A 24,092-nucleotide genomic window follows, 5' to 3' on the forward strand; every position below is an offset into this window, starting at 1 on the left:
GTGTTTTTGTATGATACAGTCATGGGCATAATTTGCGGGAGGGACATTTCCCCACCACTTTTTGAAACATTTCGCTGCATGGATGTACTTAATATAAAAGAAACATCTCCGTCTGATTAGCAGTTCATTTGTGTTAAATAAGTGGTGATCTGTCGCTGGAGTGTGTTTTTGAAATCATGCTGAGTGCTCGTTGCCACAAATGCTTCAATTTATTGCTTAAGGCTATTGCGGAAGCTATTTGTTCTGGTAAAAATCAAAAAACAAAATGACTACTGAAATTACTACTGAAGCAGTACATAATGAGGGCAACTGAATTAACATGAGATCACATCATCTCACCAAGCAGTTACCCTCAGTAACGTAATCCTCCCGGCCTGTCCATGGACCGGATCAGATCATGGGTCAGTATAATACTGAAGACACACACTTCATCATTAGTCCAAGACAGAGCCAGATATCAGTGCTCACAGGAGCTCATGCGGCCCATAAAAAGAGCTCTACGTAGGGGTCATGGGTGGGGGGAGGGAGGGTGATATTACAATCACTGATCAGCTGCTCTTTCAGAGCACTTCTCAGTAATAACCTCCCTGAGGTCCTGCCTCCTCCATTTCGTAGCCCAGCGCTTCCGCCCCCTGCTCCTCAGAGTGGGGGCACAAGCAGCCACACTTGACTTCTGATCCTGTCTCCAAGAATCCCCTGGAGACTGGTCAGAAGGCTTAGAGGAATCCCACAAGGCAAAGACAACTGTGTCCCTCTCCCCTTGAAAAGACTGACAAACGTGAATGGAGCTTTTTTAGCGTGAACTTGTCACAGTGCACATCCAGCATTTTTCAAAGTTGGCATAGTTACTATAGAGCAGCATTTCTGCCAGAGGACCAATATAAATGATTTTGTTGATTAAGAATATCATATACCCAGTGCTGGACAGCCCTGCAGTGCATTTGAGTATGAGCTCTCCACACCCTGAAAACCACAGTCAGTTCTTTACGTCTCCTGCTTTTTCTACAGAGATCCGCCTGTAGTCTCATATCTCTGTTAGTGTGCACTAGACTCCTCCACTGGGAAAAAGCCAGACTCAAATCAGGATGCATCATCCTGCCGAGGGCTCTTAGCAGCACAACCTGAGGAAGAATGAAAAAGTGGAAGATTTATATGAATAGAACTGACTGCTGAATTGCCACAGTTTGGTCCACTACTATTAATAATATAACAGTAGAAGCCAAGCTGACTCTGGATCAGAACTGTTACACTATGAAGTTTTAAATTATTTAATGCCAGAATGATCCAAAAACAGGATTCCTATTATGGGTTGATTAACAATTTGGTGGAAAGAATCCATACTTAAGTTATAACAAACAATAAAAAGCAATAAAAATCTAAAATCCTAATATCAAAATGCAAATGTAAATGTTTCGATTTTGATAGGATGTTAGTTACTGTTACTGGGGAAAAAAGCTAAACTGCTAAATAAATAAATATTACTAGATTTAACAGAAAGTGCATGTTAGATATCAGGGACATATTATAAACAAAAGGTTTATGTATAAACAATATAAATTGCAACTGATTGATTGGTTGACCAATACCACCTTTGATCTGCAAAGTCTGCAGTGATCATAGGAGCCCCAGAAACAACTATAAACCATTCTCTCATCTCCTGGGCCTTTGTGTTCCTCAGAAATTGTACTGCAGGAGAAAAAACAAAGTAGGATGGTCTTTAAACTTTATATTAAAATTATTGTACGATTAAAATAAAATTTTGTCTTATGTAGCTAACCTGATAACTGACGGCAGAGATCTGTGTTCCTCTGATACAGTCCATGACATGTGGCTGTGCTGTGATTCTGTGGCAAGTAGAGGGCAGTGTTGCTCTCTGTGTGTCAACACACTTCGCTCCAAACTATCATCTTCTGCTGTGCAGTTTTCACATTCTACCAGAGAAACCTGATTGAATGATTGAACAGTCATGATGCCAAAAAATGGTTAACAATATGCTTATTGATGATACAAAACCTATACTTTTCCTACTGATTATGTTCCTTAGGAATTACTCAGCTAAAGAGCAGAAAGTTTGACAATCAAATCAATCTCTTTTTTGTATCAACAAGACTACAATATTAACAGTACCTCCGGTCTCCGGAAGCCTTAGTCTAGGTCTTAAAGGGATAGTTCACCCAAAAATGAAAATTATTCCATGATTTACTCATCTTCTTTCAGACGAACACAAACAGAGATATATTAAAAAAATATATTCTTAGTCCTCCAAGGTTTATAATGGTTATGAATAGCAGAAATTTTGAAGACAAAAAAATGCACCCATCTATAAAAAATTAATCCATACTGCAACATAGTAAACAATGACATGACATACTACGCATTATAGCATAGCACATCATGGCATAGTGTAGAATGGCATGGCATTGTGTATTACGTCGCGGAAGTTATGTCGAATGCATATGGCTGTCGTGCTGGAAGCGTCTTATTTTACTTTATAAAATGCATAGATTACACAAATGCATTGATTCGCTTCAGAAGGCCTTTATTAACCCCCTGGAGTCGTATGGATTCATTTTTTATGGATGGGTGTATTTTTTCAAAATTTGGGCTGCCAAATTTTGATGTTTTTAAATATATCTCCAATTGTGTTCATCTGAAAGAAGATACACCTAGCATGGCTTGAGGGTGAGTAAATCCTGGGATCATTTTCATTTTGGTGTGAACTATCCCTTTAAGGGCTCTGCTATGGTCTGGGTCTGCTAGCTGGAAAAATGCTCATTTAAACAAAACAACAAAACAAACAAAATGCAGGCAATTGGCAGGTAGCACTGAGTCTTGTACCTGAGGTACAGCAGTGGACATAAGAGGATCAGAGCTGGACGAGGAATAGGAGGATGGATGAACATGAGCCAGTCTGGCTGTGAAGAGCAGAACTGCATCAGAGAAAACAGCCTGAGTGTGTCTGTACCACTCCAGAAGAGCAGCCCGCTGAACAGCTCTATCTTGAGCTGATCTCTGAGATCTCAATAAGAAATTAAAGAATTGAGCAGGGAAAGGTAGAGAGACATAGTTACAGAGAAAAAGAAAAAGAGGAGTTCATCATACTGTGCCAACTGTTGTTTCACTAATATCACTGTCCACTTATGAAGAGTGTTGTGGAGCAGCAGCATTGCTGATAGTTCTTGAGCTGGAATGCCTGTTTTCCATTTGAACACTTCCATCGTACAGCCTAAAATCCAAATAGATTTTCAACATTGATGATAATAATAAGAACTGTTTCTTGAGTATCAAATTAGCATATTAGGATTATATCTCTGAAGAATCATGTAGCTTTGAAGACTAGCTTTGAAGACTGAAGTTATTTTAGGTTGTAATAATAGATCACAATATTACTGATTTTACTGTATTTATATCAAATAAATTCAGCCTTGGTGAGCATGAAACTTTATTTAAAATCTTTCCAACCTTGAACTTTTGAATGATGGTGTATATCATAGATAGCTTACATCTTAAGCACATAATCATACTCATGAAATGATCTAACCTGTGTTTTTCTGTCTTGTATGAAACTGGTGGATGAGGAAATCCTTCTGCAGACAGTGTAGCTGTAGAGATCTGCTCCATTGCTGTAAGCATGTCTTGAGTGTCAGAGCCTTTCTGTGATAACAGTAATGCAGAAGCAATGCACTGCGCTGGACCAGTGCTTTCCACGCCAATAAACACCTACCATAAACACACAGAGAATCAGTGCCACAACATCAATGAACAGTTTAGCAACCACATAACAACACCCTATAAATGCACTAGTGTTCAAAGGTTTGGGCTAAGTAAAGTTTTTTTTTGTGTGTGTGTGTGTGTGTGTGTGTGTGTGTGTGTGTGTGTGTGTGTGTGTGTGTGTGTGTGTGTGTGTGTGTGTGTGATGAGCCTTCCAAGACTATAGCAAGCTCCCATGAAGAAACTGACGGTCTGCAGATAGACCTCAGCCATCTGGCACTGCGCAAGAAACAAGATACCAGGGGAATCTCCATCAACGTGAATGTGGCAAGTGTAACAAGGGCCAACCCTGCTGAAAGATGCGCCTGCAGGAACTCTGGCACTGAACCAAGCAGGCAGTGGACTGGGTCCAAGTGTCGTTGATTGCACCACAATGCAAAAAGATGCCACTGAAGATAATACAATTTCCTTGTGGAGGGAATTCTCAACAACCTCGGCTGAAAGACCAGATTCTAGGAGCTGATCTCCTTAAGGGGCCAGACCCACAGTTTCCAAATCTCCGGTCGGGGTGAAAGATCGACCCCTGCCCCTAAGACAAAAAGTCCCTCCTGGTCGGAATATCCCACGGAGAGCCTTCCAGGAGAAACACTAGGTCCGAGAACTAAACTTGAGCTGGCCAAAATGGAACTACAAGTACCAGGCATACTCCGTCATTGGCATACTTTTGTTGGAACAGAGCTATTGGGGAAAATACATACAGATGCAGCCTTTGCCATGTCAGAACCATGGCATCTAGCCCTAACGGAGCTGGAGGTGTGAGGGCAAACCAGAGAGGACAGTGGGTAGACTCAGCTGAGACAAAGAAGTCCATTTCCGCTCTGTTGTACCTCTGCAAAATCAACTCCACCACATTCAGGTAGAGTCTCTCAGGCCTCAGGTCCTGCTTCGACAGGATATCTGCACCCAGATTCAAGTGTCCAGGGGCATAAACTGCCTTCAGCGAGAGCAGTTTGTCCTCTGCCAAAGTCTTATACAATCTGCAGGTCATATGAAATGAATATGAAACAAAATAGCTCATATTTAGTTTGACCCCCTGATGTTGGTGAATAACACTATGTGAAAGATAAACTCTTTCACTAACATTTTTATGAACAATTGACATTTCAAAAAAGTGTTTGTACTTTATTATTTGTATAAAGTGCAAGCTTTTCAACATCTCATTTGAATGTAACAGCCACAATGCAAATGAAGCACAGGAGAACAAGCTGACTTACCTTGAGAGTTGAGCTTTTTGTAAATTCTCCCGTAGTCTCCTTAACTCTTTCCTTGCCCGAGCCTTTTGACGCCACATTATAAATGTAGTCTGCATTCTACCTTTATCCTGCAGGTGGCACATTCTCTCCAGACATCTCCTTGTTTCCTGCCTCCTTCCTGTGAAATCTCTCCACTTCCTGAAGTTTACTGCACAGATTTCAACAGCAGCCATGACTCCCAGCCTGCGTTTACGTCAAATTTTTTATGCCCTTCTCTTGCTAACTTCCCTCCGTCTTGTTGACTCGAATGTACGTCATTGCTTACACTGCAATGTGTTTAAATGTAACACCCTAAGCCCTTGATCACTTTGAATCCGATGCGGAGCTGATGTATTATTTGTAATTTTTTTCCTTATAAATTTGTTTGCACATAATTCTATAGGCCTGTATGTATGCTTGAAAAATTGAATATAAAAATTAAATATAAACAAATAAAATATGAATACATTAATATTAAATATGAATACATTAATATATTTATATAAAATATTAAAATATACATAAACTAAAATGATAACACAAACTATAACGGTGTAAAAAACAAGTATTAAATGCGGTTAAATGTCAAAATAATTCCAATATCATACACTATTGACCCTCCGCCGGGAGTTTGATTGACAAGCGATCTAACCACTCATAATGCCGAATCTGCCATTTTGTCCGACAAAGCAGTCAGAAGTTAGGAGATTAACCTCGGTGGACTTGAATTTGAAAAATGGTGTGCATTTACGTATTTCCGCATTTGAAACAACATTCCTTCTCATGTTCATTAATGTTTATTTGCTATAAATCAGGGATGTCCAAACTCTGTCCTGGAGGGCCACTGTGCAGAGTTTAGCTCCAACCCCATTTAAACACACCTGAATCAGCTAATCAAGGTCTTATTAGGCATACTAGACACTTTCAGGCAGGTGTGTTAAGGTAAGTTGGAGCTAAACTCTGTAGGACAGTGGCCCTCCAGGACAGAGTTTGGACACTCCAAATGAACAAGTAGGAAGAGATGATCGGTTCACAAGCCGCTTGAGCTGAGGCACTACAGCAGTCTGTCACGACACATTAAAGAGCCACAAAACGGTTTTTATTGTTCGAATTTCTTTAAAAAAAATTACACAATTTGAAAGCTGGGACTTTGTTTAATATCATAAGTAACCTGCTCTCTCTTGTCTGTCGACGTGTTGTCAGTGTCCTCTTTGCTCAGCAATGTATTTTGCCACATGGGTCTGTCCAAATAGACTTCCCTCGTCCACTTGACAAAGTTGAACGCAATTCAAAATGGCGGTGGGGATTCCCCTGAGGGAAAGTGCTTAGGGAAGTTCATGAGTGTATGTCTAAAAGTGGAGTTTAATGCATCCTCAGTCTCTCACCTCAGCAGACTCCCCTCATCAAAGTTATGAAAAGGCCTCAGGCAAAGTGCTGTCAGTGACAGGGGCTGTTACTGAATGCTGTCAGTCATTCCTATCTGGAGGAGGGGGTTTTTGGCTTTTTTCTCTCTTTTTTTTTGGCTCCACCTACCTGCTAACATCTGTCTGGAAAGCACCCATGGGACTCTGGTGCTCAAACGTGTTAGTTTTGTCTTCTGAACGTAGCAATGCCAGTAGTGCAGGGTACGTCTGTTCAGGAAACAAATGATGTGGTAGCACATTTTTACTGTATTCCACTGGTAAACTCCAATTTGCATTGACACCTTCACCTAAAAACTAGATTTTTTGAACCACTTGACCATACAAAGAAAAAGCCTCCACAATGCTGTGGTGTTCTGGGTGGTTGCTATTGCTTTGTTATGCAGTTACTAGGTTATTTTAGATGGTTTCTTGGGTTATATTTTACATTGCTCTCTGAAATACTTAATTCTTATTGATCAGTCGCAACATCCCAAGGTCAGTTATTCCCCAATAATGTCAATAGCTAGACTCTATAATGACTGCTCATCCAGGTATTTGGGGCCGGACCTTCTTTCATATCTCTCGTACCACACCACTGACACACTCTCTATTGTTTCATTCAAAGTGCATTTCCCAAGAGCAGTGAAAGTCATCATAAAGACCATTCACTCTCAGAAAAAAAAAGTGCAAAAATTATACATTTAGAGGTTCAAAAGCTTGTCACTGTGGCAATACCCTTAAAAGGCAATCTTTGTACTCTACCTTATTTACCCCTAAAAGGTTTGTAGTAGTACCTTAAGGATACATGTTACATGGGTTGCACAATTGAAAAAAAAATTGAATTGCTGATATACTGTAAAATTACAATTCTAATATTTATGGCTGTCTTAAAGGGGTAGTTTACCCAAACATTTTGTCACCACTTACTCACCCTCAAGTTGTTCCAAACCTGTATGAGTTTCTTTCTTCTGTTGAACAGAAAGGAAGATATTTTAAAGAATGTTGGTAATCAAATACTTGACGGTAGACATTGACTTCCATAGTAGGAAAAAAAAATACTATGGAAGTCAATAGCCGCTTTTCCACCATCAGCTGAACGGTTCTCATTGCGTAACCGTTGCATTCCTTGCCGATCCGGACCAGCTGGTACGGTTCTGGTTTTGTTTTCCACTGTGGGGCTGATAACGGCTGCTCTTTGGAATGTAATATAAAAGCGTCAGTCATTGCCTTGATAATGCAAAGGCTTACTTATGATATGAGATGTAAATAATGACCGTGTTATGGCAGATGAATAGATATTTCTTTTAATTGTATTATTAATTTGTGTTTACGTCACTCAAATAGAGCGCTTAGCCAGCCAGGGAGAAACTGGTAGCCAGGCAACAGACAAGTGACCAATCCTGTGTGTCGACATCACTTCACGAGAATTCCGGGCCAAGAACGGTTTGTAATCATGCTGTGCCGTGCCGTGCCATGCCGTGCCGTACCAGGTTCCAGTGGAAACATATCTTCTTAAAATACCTCCTTTTTGTTCAACAGAACAAAGAAACTCATACAGGTTTGGAACAATATGAGGATGAGTAAATGATGACAAAATTGTCATTTTGGGGTGAACTCTTCCTTTAAGACAAATGGCTTCTTCTTTGACAAGTGCTATTTTTCAACCAATTAGTGTTAATTTCGTCACCTATTTTTAATTTAGTCTTAGTCTTAGTCTTGTGGCAAATGTCCTTGTTAGTTTTAGTCATTTACATATCTTTTTTTGTTAGTCAAGTTTTAGTCGACTAAACGTCTCGTCATTTTAGTTTAGTTTTAGTCAAAAGAAAACTCAAGGTATCTTAGTCAAGTTTTAGTCGACTAAAAGTCTTAATTTTAGTCTAGTTTTAGTCAAAAATGTTTAGTCTTTTTTTAAAATAACACATTATTACTGAGATTATTACTGATAAACATTTCAGTAAAAAAAGTGTTTCACATATCTCAAACATTGGTTAAATGTCATAATTACCCGACAAAATACACTTGTTGAATGATTTTTGTTGAATGCAAATGTTAAACGTGTCTGGTTTTCAATTTCTGATTTAGGAGACACATTCACAAATGATTAACCTGTGCTGAAGAGTATTTTATTTTAACCAACACAATTCAAAAGCTGGGGGCCCAACAGACTCCGACTGACAACTTAAGTTACAAAGGTTTTTAGTCGGACATAGATGGCCTCTCCTCTTTCCTGGCTGGTTGCTTGACCACATCTAAAAGCTATTGTAAGAATAAATACAACGAGGCCTCATTAAATGCAATAATATCAGGAACACACGTGTTATAGTGGAAATAAATATGACTTAATGAAACTTAATGAAAAGCCTAAGATCAAAACTATATATATATATATATATATATATATATATATATATATATATATAGTATAAAGTAAATTACCAACTTAATGCAAGTTATACATGGTATTGCACACACCGTTATTGATATTTGGAGCACTATTACATGTAATTGTTAAACTTGATTCCCTTACATATACGTTTGCTTTTAAGCCTAATTATTAATTTTGATTATGATGTGATTGTGACGGGGCGTGGGAAGAGGTTTCAGGTTGGGGTGCTTAGTTTTTTCTGTAACCACTTTTGAATAAGAAACAATATCAAGGCTATAAAACTTGTCAAAACTCCGCGAATCACAAAAGTATCAGTGAGAAGTTGGGAACACTCGTTTAAACAGTGCATACACTCGAACTTGACTGCACATCGCATTTTTTTACTTTATTGATACTTCTTTTAATCGTAATGCAAAGACCGGTCATCGGGACATAAGCTGTCATGTACAATAAAAGAGCCTGCGCAGCGACAGGAAATATAATTTAACACAAAAAGCCTGCCTAGACGGTGGACTTGCGCTTTTTTTTTTTTTTTTTTTTTGAGCGGTGTGTGGACGAATTCTTTCTACGCACACACTATTTTATTTCTTGATAACAGACCGCTGCTAACTATAACACACCGTTGCCATGAAAAACAGATCGTTGCCATGGACACACAGGATTCTAACCGTAGAGACGAAGCGCACTATTTTGTTTAGCGGAAGCAATACAATCGTTTTTAAATCAATAAACTCCTTTTTAAATCATCATTTTGTGTCAAATTATTGATTTATTTGGTAGGTAGTCAGCCTAATCAGCCTGTTGGGGTTGTATTAGCTATAAAAACCGCCTCGCTCTGCATTATCCCTTACATAATTTAACATGAAAATAAAACTTTTTAAATAGCCAACTCAGAGTGTTTATTACAAATAAATGTTAATGAACAAACATGCATTTACAGCACCCCCACTTTCCGCGCCCGTGATGTGAAGACCCACACATGCATGTGGCGAAATAAGTAAGTTAACATAAAATATATATAACCTGCTTAATGTGAATTCTTTGTCCGCAGTGTTTCCCCTCAGTTATGATGACACATTCTGACTTTTTGTCAGTATCAAAGCCGCGAACTCGTTCTGAACAGCTGATGAAAAAGCAGAGACGATTGTAGACGAAAATGAAGAGAGATTTTATCTTAGTTTTTATTTTATACAAAACATTTTTGTCTCGTCTTTTTTCGTCAACAATAATGCATGTTAATTTAGTCTTAGTCAGCGTTTTTGGACAGTGGTGCAGTCTTGTCATCGTCTCCTCTAGTCATGAAAAAAAAGGTCGTTGACGAACATATTTCGTCTCGTCTCGTCTGACGAAATTAACATTACAACCAATAGTAGCCTACTGTATCTTCATTGATGATTTTTGAGTATTATGCACTCTAGCTTAGAAAAAAAAAAACATTATCTAAATGCCCAAATATGCTTGTTAAGTCATTATGTAAGGAATATTCTGTGGTCCAAACCTCTACTGATTTCAATTGAGAATACTATTTCAACAGCAGTTTATAAGCACTATGTCTTCATATAAAGGCCAGAACACACTAAGCTGACGGCGATGAACTAGTGGCGACGAAAGCAGACTGCAGGATTAGCTCATGTCGGCAGCGTCTGGGTCCAAAGCATATGCCCGGAGGTCGCATCAGCCAACGAACAAAAACTGCCTGACAGCCAACAGTCAGCTTGGTGTGTTCCACCCTAACACATTTAAGCTAAGCTTTTAAAAAACTCACAGTGTACACTGCAGTCTTGAGGCTTAGTGACACAAATATTTTAACGATTCATAAAAGATGAATCACTGTCTGGCCATCTGAGATTTCGATATGGAGATAAAGGTTAGGATCATGATTATTTGGTAGTATTACAAACTGTATATTAGCACTGATTGTTGTTTGTTTTTGGCATCTGATAAAGCATTTGGACCGGACATAAGACATCATACTTAACATATGCCCGAATATAATAATATAATGTTTTTTTTATTTATTTATTTAAATGTACACCTGCAACAACAGTTCATATTTTTATAAATACTTTTTGGGAATAGCTTACTCTCACTTTGAAAAAAAACAACAACCAATATTTAAATATCTTAATAGAACAAGACCAACTAATATTTAAATCTCTTAATTGCCATACGATGCGAGTGACTGTGGCACTATATGTTCTCACAACACTATAAATGCAATATAGGTAGATCTAAGATCTAAATCATTTGTATCATTATATATCGTTATAATGTCCAGCACTAGAACTTGATGACAAAGCACTAAGGCATTATAAACTGTGTGTATTGTGAAAAGCACTATACAAATAAATTTGACTTGACTTGAAGCTTTAAGGTCGTCTCTTTAAGGGTACTGTCCCAGTGTCCCAAAGCTGCTGTACCCCTAAAAGCACATTTGTTTTTCTGACAGTGTTGGTGCCTTTCGTGTTCTATGGCAGAAAATCAGTCATGCAGTGAATGACATGAGGGTGATAATATGAGAGGCAGATGGACTCTTACCGACTCAAAAGGAACTGTTTTTCTCTCTCTCTTTGACAGGTTTCTGTCCTTTTCTGCCAATGATGGAAGAAGTGAAGAAGCTTGTTTATCTGAGTGGACTGCATCAACTTCTCCAGCTTCTTCTGACGGTTACTGATCTTCCATTTCATCCATGCTGATGCTAATAAACGCATGCTATAGAAAGACAGAGATCTCATTCTAACAGATATTTATATAAGATAGCAAATTCTGAGAATGCAATCAACATTTTGGAGACAGAAATAGACTTGTGCATGACACAGAATGTTCTGTCTGTACCTGTACTGATCAGTGGCCAGCTGTTTTCTCTGATAGGTTATTATCCACAGGGTCCAGACTTTGCTCTGGAGTTGTCTGCCCCACCACGAACATGCCCACCACTCCTGCTGTCTTCTAGAGAACTGCTTTAAACACGCCTGCCTCCACAGAAGCCAGTGCTTATACAGTACAGATAGACTGCAGGGTTAAAGCACATACAGGCACACTTACATACACAACTATGTATTTACATGTTCTTAAAAAAAGGAGAGTGGTGTTTCTAACGGGGTTCCCACTCTTTCATGAACACAGATTCAAGGACTTTTTAAAGCACCATTTATTTTATATCTAGCACCTATCAAATTCACATCCCAGCATATGGAGCGTCATGAAAGTCCACTGACAGTACTTAACATTTTAACCCTCCTATTGCATTTGCATCCATTTTAACCCAAAAGAGGTACAGAATCATTTGTACATTCATTTTGAAAATATATTAAAACCGCTTTCTTATCCCTAATGTTAACAATTATTCCACACTAGTTTTGGTTTTCATTTTTTTGAATCATTACTTGAGTAAAAACATTATAATATAGAGAGAATATTATAAAAATAAATTTTGCAATTGAGTGAAAAAAAAGGATTATATGGATTGTAATTGTGGCTTATAAAGAATATATACAATATAATATAGATATAATATAGATATAAACAAAAAAAAAATCAGAATTGCAATTTATATATCACAATTCTGACTTTATAAGACACAACTGTGGCTTTATATCACACAATTCTGACTTTGTAACTCACAATTGTGAATTTAGCATAGAGTGGGGGAAAGCGCCCCCCTCTATTGTTTTTCCCAAAATTACAAACTCAAAACTCAAACCTAGTCTTTGGGGTAAAACGCCCCCAGCCACGTGTGGTAAAATGCCCCAGGGGAATGGCTTCCTTCTATCATAATTACTGTAGCTACTCTGTTCTGAGAATCAAACTCTTTGTTTTTCCATCAAATGTAATCTAACTAGATGGTTGAATAAAAATATTTGGACTTTATATTTAAAAATGACCAAAGTTAAAAGTTAACATCAGGTAGCTAGTTAGCTAGCATCAGCAAACAATATTTTTTCAAATAGTGTGTTATAATTTTGTTATTCATAATTGATTATATTCTTTTTAATTTTAAGCTAAAACGTCCTGTACTCTGATTTTGCTGGAAATGTGTAAAGAAAATTGCTTTGTCAGACTGGGGGCATTTTACCCCACCTGCGCTCGCCTGAGGGTGCTATACTCCCCTTGTGAGTGCAAAACGCTGCTCAGGAAAGTTTGAGATACTAAAAATATAATATAACGATGCATTCCACTTATAGAAAAGTTATAAAGAAAAATGCATTAAAGGTGCCTTAGAACGTCTTTTTAAAAGATGTAATATAAGTCTAAGGTGTCCCCTGAATGTGTCTGTGAAGTTTCAGCTCAAAATACCTCATAGATTTTTTTAATTAATTTTTTTAACTGACTATTGTGGGGCATCATTAACTATGCACCGATTCAGGCTGCGCGGCCCCTTTAAATCTCTCGCTCCCTGCCCTCCCGAGCTCTCGACTGTAAGTGCAGTTATACAGTGCATAAACAAAGTTCACACAGCTAATATAACCCTCAAATAGATCTTTACAATATGTTCGTCATTCATGCATCGATTCCTGTGAGTATAGTATTTATTTGGATGTTTACATTTGATTCTGAATGAGTTTGAGGCTATATGCTCTGTGGCTAACGGGCTAATGCTACACTGTTGGAGAGATTTACAAAGAATGAAGTTGTGTTTATGAATTATACAGACTGCAAATGTTTAAAAATGAAAATAGCGATGGCTCTTGTCTCCGCGAATACAGTAATAAACGATGTAACTTTAACCGCATTTAACAGTACATTAGCAACATGCTAACGAAACATTTAGAAAGACAATTTACAAATATCACTAAAAATATCATGTAATCATGGATCATGTCAGTTATCAGTGCTCCATCTGCCATTTTTCGCTATTGTTCTTGCTTGCTTACCTAGTCTGATGATTCAGCTGTGCACAGATCCAGACGTTACTGGCTGCCCTTGTCTAATGCCTTGAACATGGGCTGGCATATGCAAATATTGGGGTCATACATATTAATGATCCCGACTGTTACATAACAGTCAGTTATGTTGAGATTCGCCTGTTTTCCGGAGGTCTTTTAAACAAATGAGATTTATATAAGAAGGAGGAAGCAATGGAGTTTGAAACTCAACATATGAATCTTTCCCATGTTCTGAACTCTTGTTATTCAACTATGCCGAGGTAAATTCAAATTTTGATTCTAGGGCACCTTTAAGTCATGCAAAGCGTTTAGACAGTGAATATTAAAAGAATAAATTTAGAATAAATTCATGAGACCATGTTATAACATTCAATTTGGTGAATTACGTTCATATTTGGGCTAACGATTCATGATTTGATCACAAATCTTTTTCATGTTGATTTTACTATCTTGCCAGTGACTGAGCAGTACAGTCAAACTATTTCCCCATATTAAAAATTTGTTTGGTTACCCACATTCTTCAAAATATGTTCTTTTGTGTTCAGCACAAGACAGAAATTAATACAGGTTTGGAACAACTTTAGAGTTGTCATTTTTAATTTTTGGTTGAACTATACCTTTAAGGACAAGTAGCAGCATGTGTTGTCTCTCCCTTTAAGGCTTATGCGCGCATCTAATATATTGACACGCATCTGATTTTCTCTCAACTGTTTACTTTCACTTCACACTTGTGTGTATTTGACAGTTTTTAGCAGAATAAAATGCAAATGATAACTTTGTCCAGTAAATGCAGTGTATGACAGGCTTTTAAAGTGTTCGTGCTTCGGGTGTACCCGCTCAGAAAAGCACGTCAGACCAGCACACAGATAAAATGTTTAACCAGCAAGGCTTTAAAACACATGCAAATAATAAACTTTTGTGATTGTGAATAACTGCAGTGTTCCGTGAGTATAACTCTACTGCTGTGTTAACGTGATGTGAATGTATGTCGCTTTGTACTACATATTGTGTTGAGATGGAGGCGCAGAAAGCACTACAGCAAGATACAACAATATTTCTTCTAAAGCAGATCACTGAGACCTTTTAATCGTCCACAATCAATATCGCACACACTTATAAGAATGTTCATTTCGGACACAGCAAGTGTCACAGCTGCTCAAATGTCCAAACCCCACCTAATAACCAAGCAAGGGGAAGTACCGCAATGGAAAACTCTGATTGTAAAATAATATTCCAAAACAAATATACTAGGACTAAGTGGGGCATGTTATAATTTTCACAAAAATTATTTCAAATTTAATTCAACCACTTTCAAGGACCAATATTTGTTTTCAAGTACTTTCCAGGCCTTGAATTCATGTGTCTGAAATTCAAGTACTTTCAAAGCGCATGGGAGCCCTATTCTAAAAGAGGTAACAAACCAACCAGGACCTACGCTATGCACAACTTAGGTTAAACTCATGATAAATAGCAAAGGAAAATCCTGATTCCTGTCCAAGACAGTGACTCAGACATCCCTATTGACTCTTATTCATTGTGAGGTAACTGTAGATCTGATCCAGATTACAGGATGATTCTTACTGATAATGAATCACAGCTGCTCTGAGCACACGTAGGTTCCTCCAGGTGGAACATGTGGTCATCAAAACCAAAGTTCTGCTGGGCTGAATGAGTCGTTTTCTCAAAGCATCTGTGTTGCGCTCATTGTGTAATGAGTTATCCAGGTGTCTGCTCTCATAGTGATTCTTCCACTGTAACAGAATATGTCAGGTACTATTACCTTAAAGATATGAAGTTGAAATGGTATGTCTACTGTCTAACACCATGCAGATTTTGGCTTTTGTCCATGCAAAAACTGTCATACTGTCTATAAAATCATAGTTATCAAAGTCAACTATGTTGTAAATTTCTGCGGCATATTTTCAGGAAACTGTGCCATAGTATATCAAAAACATCTGGGGATGATCACATGGGAATCCATACCATGATACAGTTATTATTTATTACTACCAACCCTAGTCCATTCATAAAGCGTTACATTATTTCAACCCTGTCACAGTGTTATTTATTATTTTAAAGGGCTAGTTCACCCAAAAATGAAAATTCTGTCATTAATTACTCACCCTCATGTCGTTCTACACCCGTAAGACCTTCGTTCATCTTCAGAACACAAATTAAGATATTTTTGATGAAATCCGATGGCTCAGTGAGGCCTCTATTGCCAGCAAAGTCACTGAACCTCTCAAGATCCAGAAAAGGTACTAGAGACTAGTGTTGTCAAAAGTACCGACTTCGGTACCTAGTCGGTACTGAAATTTAAAAAATGTGACGCTTTGAGCGCTGTTGAGTGGATTCATAACCATCTCTGATTGGCCGTTGTTTTCACAGCTCATCGGATATGTCTGTGATAGGCTTCAATGATCAACACTGTAAAAACGTTGTAAATAGTCATCAATTAATCTCTTCACTAAGCGCTTACACAGATACACACGGGAGCGTTTGAAAGCAGGCGTCTATCGCGGATCGGTCCACTGTTAGACGCCTGCTTTCAATCGCTCGAGCTCCCACTTTCAAAACGCTTTCAAATTCAAACACTTCCGTGTGCTTTCAAATGCTCCCACACGCTGATCATTGTAGCCAATCACAGCCATATCCGATGACCGCGTCAACACAATGGCCAATCAGAGATCCGCTCAACAGCGCTCAAAGCGTCACGTTTTTAAAATTTCAGTACCGATAGGTACCGAAGTCGGTACTTTTGACAACACTACTAGAGACATATTTAAAACAATTCATGTGACTACAGTGGTTCAACCTTAATATTATAAAGTGACGAGAACACTTTTTGCACGGCAAAACAAAATAACGACTTTTCAACAATATCTAGTGATGGCTGATTTCAAAACACAGCTTCAAAGCTTCACAAATCTCTTGTTTTGAATCAGTGTTTTGGATTGCTTATCAAACTGCTAAACTGCTGAAATCATGTGACTTTGGCGCTCCAAACCACTGATTCGAAACAAAAGATTTGTGAAGCTTCGAAGCAGTGTTTTGAAATCAGCTATCACTAGATATTGTTGAAAAGTTGTTATTTTGTTTTTTTAGCGCACAAAAAGTATTTACATCGCTTTATAATATTAAGGTTGAACCACTGTAGTCACATGAACTGTTTTAAATATGTCTTTAATAACTTTCTGGATCTTTAGAGGTTCACTGACTCACTGACTTTGCTGGCAATAGAGACCTCACTGAGCCATCGGATTTCATCAAAAATGTCTTAATTTGTGTTCTGAAGATGAACGAAAGTTACGGGTGTAGAACGACATGAGGGTGAGTAATAGATGACATAATTTTCATTTTTGGGTGAACTAACCTTTTAAGTAGTTGAATAGTAATAGTTAAATAGCATATGCAGCATAACTCAAATCTGTTTAAAAAAAAAAAAAAAAAAAAAAAAATTTCAAAATATTTTTAAAATGAATGATCAATCCTGTTAAATATATATTAGAATTCTAATAACAAACCTTTAATCTTCAATAAAAATGTAGTACGTAATCTGACTAAGTATATATGAGTTAATATATTATTATTATATATATTTTTATATATATTAGTGTTAGAGTATTGTGCTGTTGTACAAATTTTCCACCTGGTAAAAACTCTGATAGAGCAGGAAATTACATCTCCTCTTCTCCACTGCATCATTTTGAGAACAATGAATCTTTGCGGCCCATCGCAGAACATACAGAGCTTTGCTTAAAACCCGTCTTCTGTCATGACAGCAGGCTTGAGAGAGTAACCTGAGTCTTTTGGACCACAATCTCAGACAGCGCAACCGCAGACGGAACCTATACAGGTCTTCACACCTGCATATAACACACAATGGCACATCAATGGCAGTCACCGGACATATTTCAGGGCCCAACCTCCAGATAAATCTCTTAATCTAAACACAGTACATAGGCTCTAAAAAGCATTTAATTCTATTAATTCAGCTGAGCCCAAAATTACAGGTACAAGTCACAACAAGTTAAAAGATTTAGTTATATCAGCTCTATCAGAAGGATTTTTATGCTTTCACAAAAACAGGCATTTGACACAGATACAGAGTTTATTTCCTTTACCTTTCTTCTATTTTCTTTTCATCAAAGCCATCATAAGCCTCTGGTGCCACATCAAGCTTGTCAAACAAAAAGAAAAATGTTAAAGACATGTTCAGTTTTATAAAATCAAATTATATTATCCCTTCAAAACACGCTAGTCAAGAAAAATCTTAAAGGAATGCGAATAGGTTTTCTTATTGGAAACCAATCCTAATGGAATTAAATAAGAATCTTCCCAGCAGTGCTGCCACCAACATCATAAGACATTTCTATTTGGTTGAATATAGGTTCTGATGTCAGGTGACCAAAATTCTATGTCAGGACGATAGGTGTGTGACTTAAAGTAGTGCTGCTCTGATCAGTGTATGATATCAAAGTACAGCGAGAGTGATTAGAGAGCAGACGGCTCCATAGGCTTTTGAATCGAATTTTGATGTCATACCCCGATCGGTCTGCACAGCGCAGCTTTAAGTCGAATGAGAACCTAATGGCTACGTCGGAAAATAACTTAAAACCAATGAACTTTCATTATGGTATTAAGTAATCATATTTCTTCCAAATGCCTCATCCCATTATATTGACATCAAACACAAACACTGTGTCTAACACTAATCCATTTTTTCTTTGTGTCAGAAGTAGCACAAGCGCTCGCATTGTGCCATTCGTGTCTGATGTAGGCACGTTGTTACACTTAGTCATGAGGCAAGGTATCCAAAACCCAACATCTGCTAAACATCATAATGCTAACAGCCACACAAAGTTAAATAACATTATTGCACTTTGATATTTTGCTGATTTTTGTTGAAGTCGTGGTATTAAGAAACCAAAATGCTGTTTGTCCAGTGGTAAGGGTTTACGTCAAGCCAATGTTGAGCTTTGACATTAACCGATTTTCATTTTCTGCCCAAATTTTACTTGTTCAACATTGGAGTCTGTCTTTCTGACATTACATTGACGTCCAGTGCCCACCTTTGTACACTCAGGAATCAACATGATCTAAAATTTACAACCCAGTCTCATTGGAATGCAAACTTCTTTTTTTGTATATGTAAGGGATAATCCATGGCATTACATGATTATAATGCACAATGTGGAGGCAAAAAACACCCCACATGAAGCCTCCGTACATTAAGTACATTACATTAAACTTGTGTAATGCATACCCAGCCATCGATTATCCTGCTTATGTCATGGTTGTCTGATGTTTGCAGTGCAAAATTTTATTGGTAAATGATGTTTATTTTTGTCAGGTAAAAGTCATTATATCTAGCATTCTTTAAAGATACAGAAGATACAGAAATAAAGTAGTGTGTTATGATTAAATTTATTTGATTGAATTATAACATTTATTTGAATGAATAATTGAGAGAGAGAGATGCAGTTCCCTTCATCTGTGCAGGTCTCTCTACTAACAATGAAGCTGTGGATTTATTAATAATTTCAAAAACAGTGATGTTACAAACTTGTTGCTGAGTAATATAATGTATTGATTCAGTAGTGAAGTTAATTTATTAATAATTGCCTCAGGGCAGCGTTGACAACAAGTTTCTTTGTTCCTGAATGTTTCTGTATATGCATGCTGTGTGATCTCTTTTCACTGTGTGTGCGCTTCAATGAAAGCAACACATTAATTATAAAATGGTGATTAAACTGTGTGGAACTACCAATGCATTACACAGTTTGAATGCACACCTTCCAGCCAATCAGAATCAAGTATTCAGACAGACCATATATATATATATATATATATATATATATATATATATATATATACATATATATATATATATATATATATATATATATATATATATATATATATATATATGTATATATATATATTTTTTTTTTTTTTTTTTTTTTTTTTTTACATGCATTAATTATAACTTCATTTGAATGATGGCAAGGGTATGGGGTAGCATTGAGTGGTGTACAATATATGTCGGAGCCAATAACCTTGTCGGCAGGGCTCCGACATATAGTGGAAGTGCGCTTCTGGCAACCTGATTTGGATTCAAGGTCCTTTGCTGATCCCATTCCTCTCTCTCCACCCAGTATCCAATCAAGGCATAAAGGCTTTATAAAAACTTAATTTATTAATAATCTCCATTTATGACAGTGTGACCAGGCCATAAGATACAGTGCCCTCCACAAATATTTGCACCCTTAGTAAATATGAGCAAAGGCAGCTGTTAAAATAAATCTGCATTGTTTATCCTTCTGATCTTTATTCAAAAAATTAACAAAATTCTAACCTTTCATAGAAGTAAAACAATTGAAAGTGGGGGGAAACTAACATTATGAAATAAATGTTTTTCTTCAATACATGTTGGCCACAATTATTGGCACCCCTAGAAATTCTTATGAGTAAAATATCTCTGAAGTATATTCCCATTCATATTTACATTTTTTAGCGCACCAGAGTGATCATGAACATGAAATTGCCCAGCCATAACTTCCTGTACCACAGGAGTATAAACATGAGGAAACACAAGGGCCAAATTCCCTTAATCATTCATCACAATGAGTAAAACCAAAGAATACAGTTCTGATGTGCAGCAAAAGATTGTTGAGCTTCACAAAATAGAAAGGTGGCTGTAAGAAAAAAGCTAAAGCATTGAAAAGCCCAATTTCCACCATCAGGGCAATAATTGAGAAGTTCCAATCAACTAAAGATGTTACAAATCTGCCAGGAAGAGGACGTGTGTCTAAATCGTCCTAATGCGCGGTGAGGAGGAAAGTTTGAGTGGCCAAAGACTCTCCAAGGATCGCAGCTGGAGAATTGCAGAGATTCATTGAGTTTTGAGTCTCAGAAAGCCAAAAAAATTATCAAACAACACCTACATCCCCACAAGTTGTTCGAGAGGGTTTCAAGAAAAATCCTCCTCGCTCATCCAGAAACAATCTCCAGCATATTCAGTTGTCAGACACGACAACTGGTAACGACTGGAACTTCAAAAGAGACCGGCTTCTATGGTCAGATGAAAGTAAAAAAAAAAAGAGCTTTTTGGCAGCAAACCCACCAGATGGGTTTGGTGCACGCATAGATAACAAGTACCTTATATCCACGGTTAAATGCTGGATCTTTAATGTTATGGGCCTATTTTTCTGCTGGAGGTCCTGGACATCTTGTTCAGATACATGGTATCATGGATTCTATCAAATACCAACAGATAAAAAATCAAAACCTGACCGCTTCTGCTAGAAATCTTATAATGGGCCGTGGTTGGATCTTCCATCAGGATAATGATCCAAAACAAACATCAAAACCAACACAAAAATGTGTCACTGAGCACAAAATGAAGCTTCTGCAATGGCCATCTCAGTCCCCTGACCTGAACCCTAAAGAAAATGAGTGGAGTGAACTGAAGAGAAGAAGCACCAACATGGAGCTGGGAATCTGAAGGATCTGGAGAGATTCTGCATGAAGGAATGGTCTCTGATCTCTTGTCAGGTGTTCTCCAAACTCATCAGGCATTTTAGGTGAAGACTCAGAGCTGTTATCTTGGCAAAAGGAAGTTGCAATAATTGGGTGCCAATAATTGTGGCCAACGTGAACTAAACAAACGTGACAAAAAATAAAAATAAAACATTTATTTCATAATGAGCTTTTTCCCCCATTTTCAATTATTTTACTTAAATTAAAAGTTATTTTATTGAAAGATCAAAAGGATAAACAATGCAGATTTATTTCCAAAGCCACCTTTGCTCATATTTACCAAGGGTGCCAATATTAGTGGAGGGTACTGTATACTGTACATATTAGATTCTAATTTAACTTTTGTTGTACAAATGGATTATGTGTCATCCATATAAGAACTCTACTGGTATTGTACTGAAATGTCTTACTAGAAAAGAAAAGGAAATCAGTTTTAAAATCATTTTTTTATGTTATTTTTATCATTAATCACTGTAAGTCTGTTAGTAAACTATAGTCTAAACAGTTTAGTATTTATTATTTAAAATTCCCAAGGAATTCTCCATTTGGACTGGATCCAAATAATGATAGAAATTTCAGTAGGCTTCATTTAGGATATTTTCACTATGGGATTTTGGATGTCAACATACCTGAGCAGAAATCCGAGCTTCTGTTGCAGCCATGGCTTTACACTTTGCAAAAGATGAGTGTTGATGAGATGTAAAATATTGTCCATCAGTAGACACTAGTTCATTCCTACTTCCTGCCAGTCCTGGAGGATATTTATATGCTTCTTTAAGATAAACTCTTTGCATGGTTTGCGTATGGTTCTTTACATCCTCTCTATGAATCACCAGTGGGTGCATTTGACTCAAATTCTCCTGCATTTCAAGCCTTTTATGAGGGTTAATCTCAGTAGGGCCATCAAAAGCCAATTTGTCACCATCAGTTCTTCTGTCTCTGACAAAATCTTCATTTTGTCGAGATTTGTTTGGTTGTTTGCTATGTATAGATACTCTAGGGACATGACTAGAGCTGAATCTTGTATTACAGCACTGAAGCTGCTCATTTCTTGGTTGTCTTTTGATATCTCTTGGAATGTAGCTACTGTGCCTTTCACTTTCCGTGACGACAGGTATTGTGAGAGAGGAAACCGCGGAGGTGGTTACGGATAAGTTGGGAGTTTGATGTTCCAAAAAAGAGACTGCTTGTTCAGTTGAGTTGAAGTGTAGCATCGAGCAATGCAAGTTTGCAGACATCCACGAGGACTCAAGAAGCTCATGAAAGGTACAGGATGAAAGCCTTTCATCTTGTCTTTGAAAAGCGAGTGCTTCCTTTTGGGGTTTATAAGCAATGTCTGCAGATTTAAAGCAGGTCGGCGGTCTGTCTTTCTTTGAAATTGTGGATAATGAGGAATACTCAGTAAAATCCCTCTCTGGGGTCTTCCATTGCTCACACTTATGCTTGGCTGCTGTATTACAACATATGAGGGCTGTAGCATCACTTAGTGTTGTAGCTCTTCTGGCATATTTTGAGCCACTTGCACTCTCTGAAACCGAATAAATGTTCTTGTGGTGAGGAAGATCAAAAGTGCAGTCTGTTCCCCTCTTGAAGAGTGTTTGCTGAATGAAGGGCTCAGAACCAAATGTAAGAATAGAGGGAAGTTTGCTCAGCGGTGTGTTCTTGTATGAAGCTGTACTGTCTTTCTGAGCATACAGAGGCTCATCAGCATTTTCCTCAGGCAACGGCATGTTGCTTGTTATTCACATTTTGCCATCTCAATACAGATCTGCTCAGGTATCATTTAAAAACAAGGTCTCATTCTATCAGCTCAATAAAATATTCATGCATAACCATGAGGTCTGCATTAAAAAATGCTGAACTTCCAAACAATTCAATGAAAGATCTAATAATTTAAATGTTAACTGATAAAACATTTATTTTCTTACATTTAGATAATGCAGTGGCAATTATGATAATCATTTGGCTACAGCTGTTTTGTAAAGTATTTATAAAAATCACTCACCCTCAGGGGCAGCATGTTATATTTGCTAATGCCTCCATTTTGTGTCATCTTTAGTTAATGATCTGTATAAAATGTGGGAGAAACCTTCAAACTGCAGAGAGCACGTTGTGTGAGCTAAGAAGATTACAACCAGATTACTGTACAACCAACCCGCTGGGAGGAGCCAGGAAATTAACTCAGTCTAGTTCTCAGTTTAAGCTGAGAGATGACATTTAAAAACTATGAGAAAATATGAGTGGTGTTTGCCCATGGAAAACAATGCACCACAATGCTAAGACACTATGGGCGGTTGCTGAGACGTTGATATGGAATTACTAAGCTGTTCTGGGGTGCGTTTCCTATACAACAACGTATGTTAACTCGCTGCTTCTACCACAATACGATGCATCGTTGAACAAATCAACTAGTCACGACTGTTTCCCAAAACCGTATAGGGTATGTGTCGAACGTCACATGACCAAACTGAAAACCTGGTCTCATTGCATCCGCTTGTCAGAGAAATTGTTAAAGGGTTAGTTCACCCAAAAATGAAAATAACGTCATTTATTAGTCACCCTCATGTCGTTCCACACCCGTAAGACCTTCGTTCATCTTCAGAACACAAATTAAAATATTTTTGATGAAATCCAATGGCTCAGTGAGGCGTGCATTCACAGCAATGACATTTCCTCTCTCAAGATCCATAAAGGTACTAAAAACATATTTAAAACAGTTCATGTGAGTTCAGTGGTTCTACCTTAATATTATAAAGCGACGAGAATACTTTTTGTGCGCCAAAAAAAAAAAAAAAAAATTAGGACTTTTCAACAATATAGTGATGGGTTGATTTCAAAACACTGCTTTGGAGCTTTGCGAATCGAATCAGTG

The 24,092-nt window shown here is 37.5% G+C and overlaps 1 protein-coding gene across 2 annotated transcripts in view; it reads right to left on the reverse strand.

Moving 5' to 3' along the window:
- The window catches only part of LOC125280296, a 45,133-nt gene extending 21,409 nt beyond the window's left edge, over positions 1-23,724 (reverse strand). The window contains exons 1-15 of one of the 2 annotated variants that reach the window (XM_048210738.1): positions 23,226-23,724; positions 21,850-22,988; positions 17,803-17,858; positions 17,328-17,544; positions 15,260-15,429; positions 11,628-11,804; positions 11,331-11,504; positions 6,537-6,634; positions 4,986-5,172; positions 3,542-3,720; positions 3,103-3,226; positions 2,839-3,019; positions 1,778-1,944; positions 1,590-1,686; positions 915-1,121 (exon numbers count right to left, since the gene is read on the reverse strand). In XM_048210738.1, coding sequence (XP_048066695.1) covers positions 915-1,121; positions 1,590-1,686; positions 1,778-1,944; positions 2,839-3,019; positions 3,103-3,226; positions 3,542-3,720; positions 4,986-5,172; positions 6,537-6,634; positions 11,331-11,504; positions 11,628-11,804; positions 15,260-15,429; positions 17,328-17,544; positions 17,803-17,858; positions 21,850-22,950 — 3,135 coding nt within the window. In that variant the 5' untranslated portion in view covers positions 22,951-22,988; positions 23,226-23,724. The remainder of the gene's footprint in view (positions 1-914; positions 1,122-1,589; positions 1,687-1,777; positions 1,945-2,838; positions 3,020-3,102; positions 3,227-3,541; positions 3,721-4,985; positions 5,173-6,536; positions 6,635-11,330; positions 11,505-11,627; positions 11,805-15,259; positions 15,430-17,327; positions 17,545-17,802; positions 17,859-21,849; positions 22,989-23,225) is intronic. The other variant, XM_048210739.1, reaches the window with a different exon arrangement.
- Positions 23,725-24,092: the final 368 nt, after the last annotated feature.

The sequence above is a fragment of the Megalobrama amblycephala genome, linkage group LG12 (genome assembly GCF_018812025.1).
Source record: "Megalobrama amblycephala isolate DHTTF-2021 linkage group LG12, ASM1881202v1, whole genome shotgun sequence".
Taxonomy (NCBI): domain Eukaryota; kingdom Metazoa; phylum Chordata; class Actinopteri; order Cypriniformes; family Xenocyprididae; genus Megalobrama; species Megalobrama amblycephala.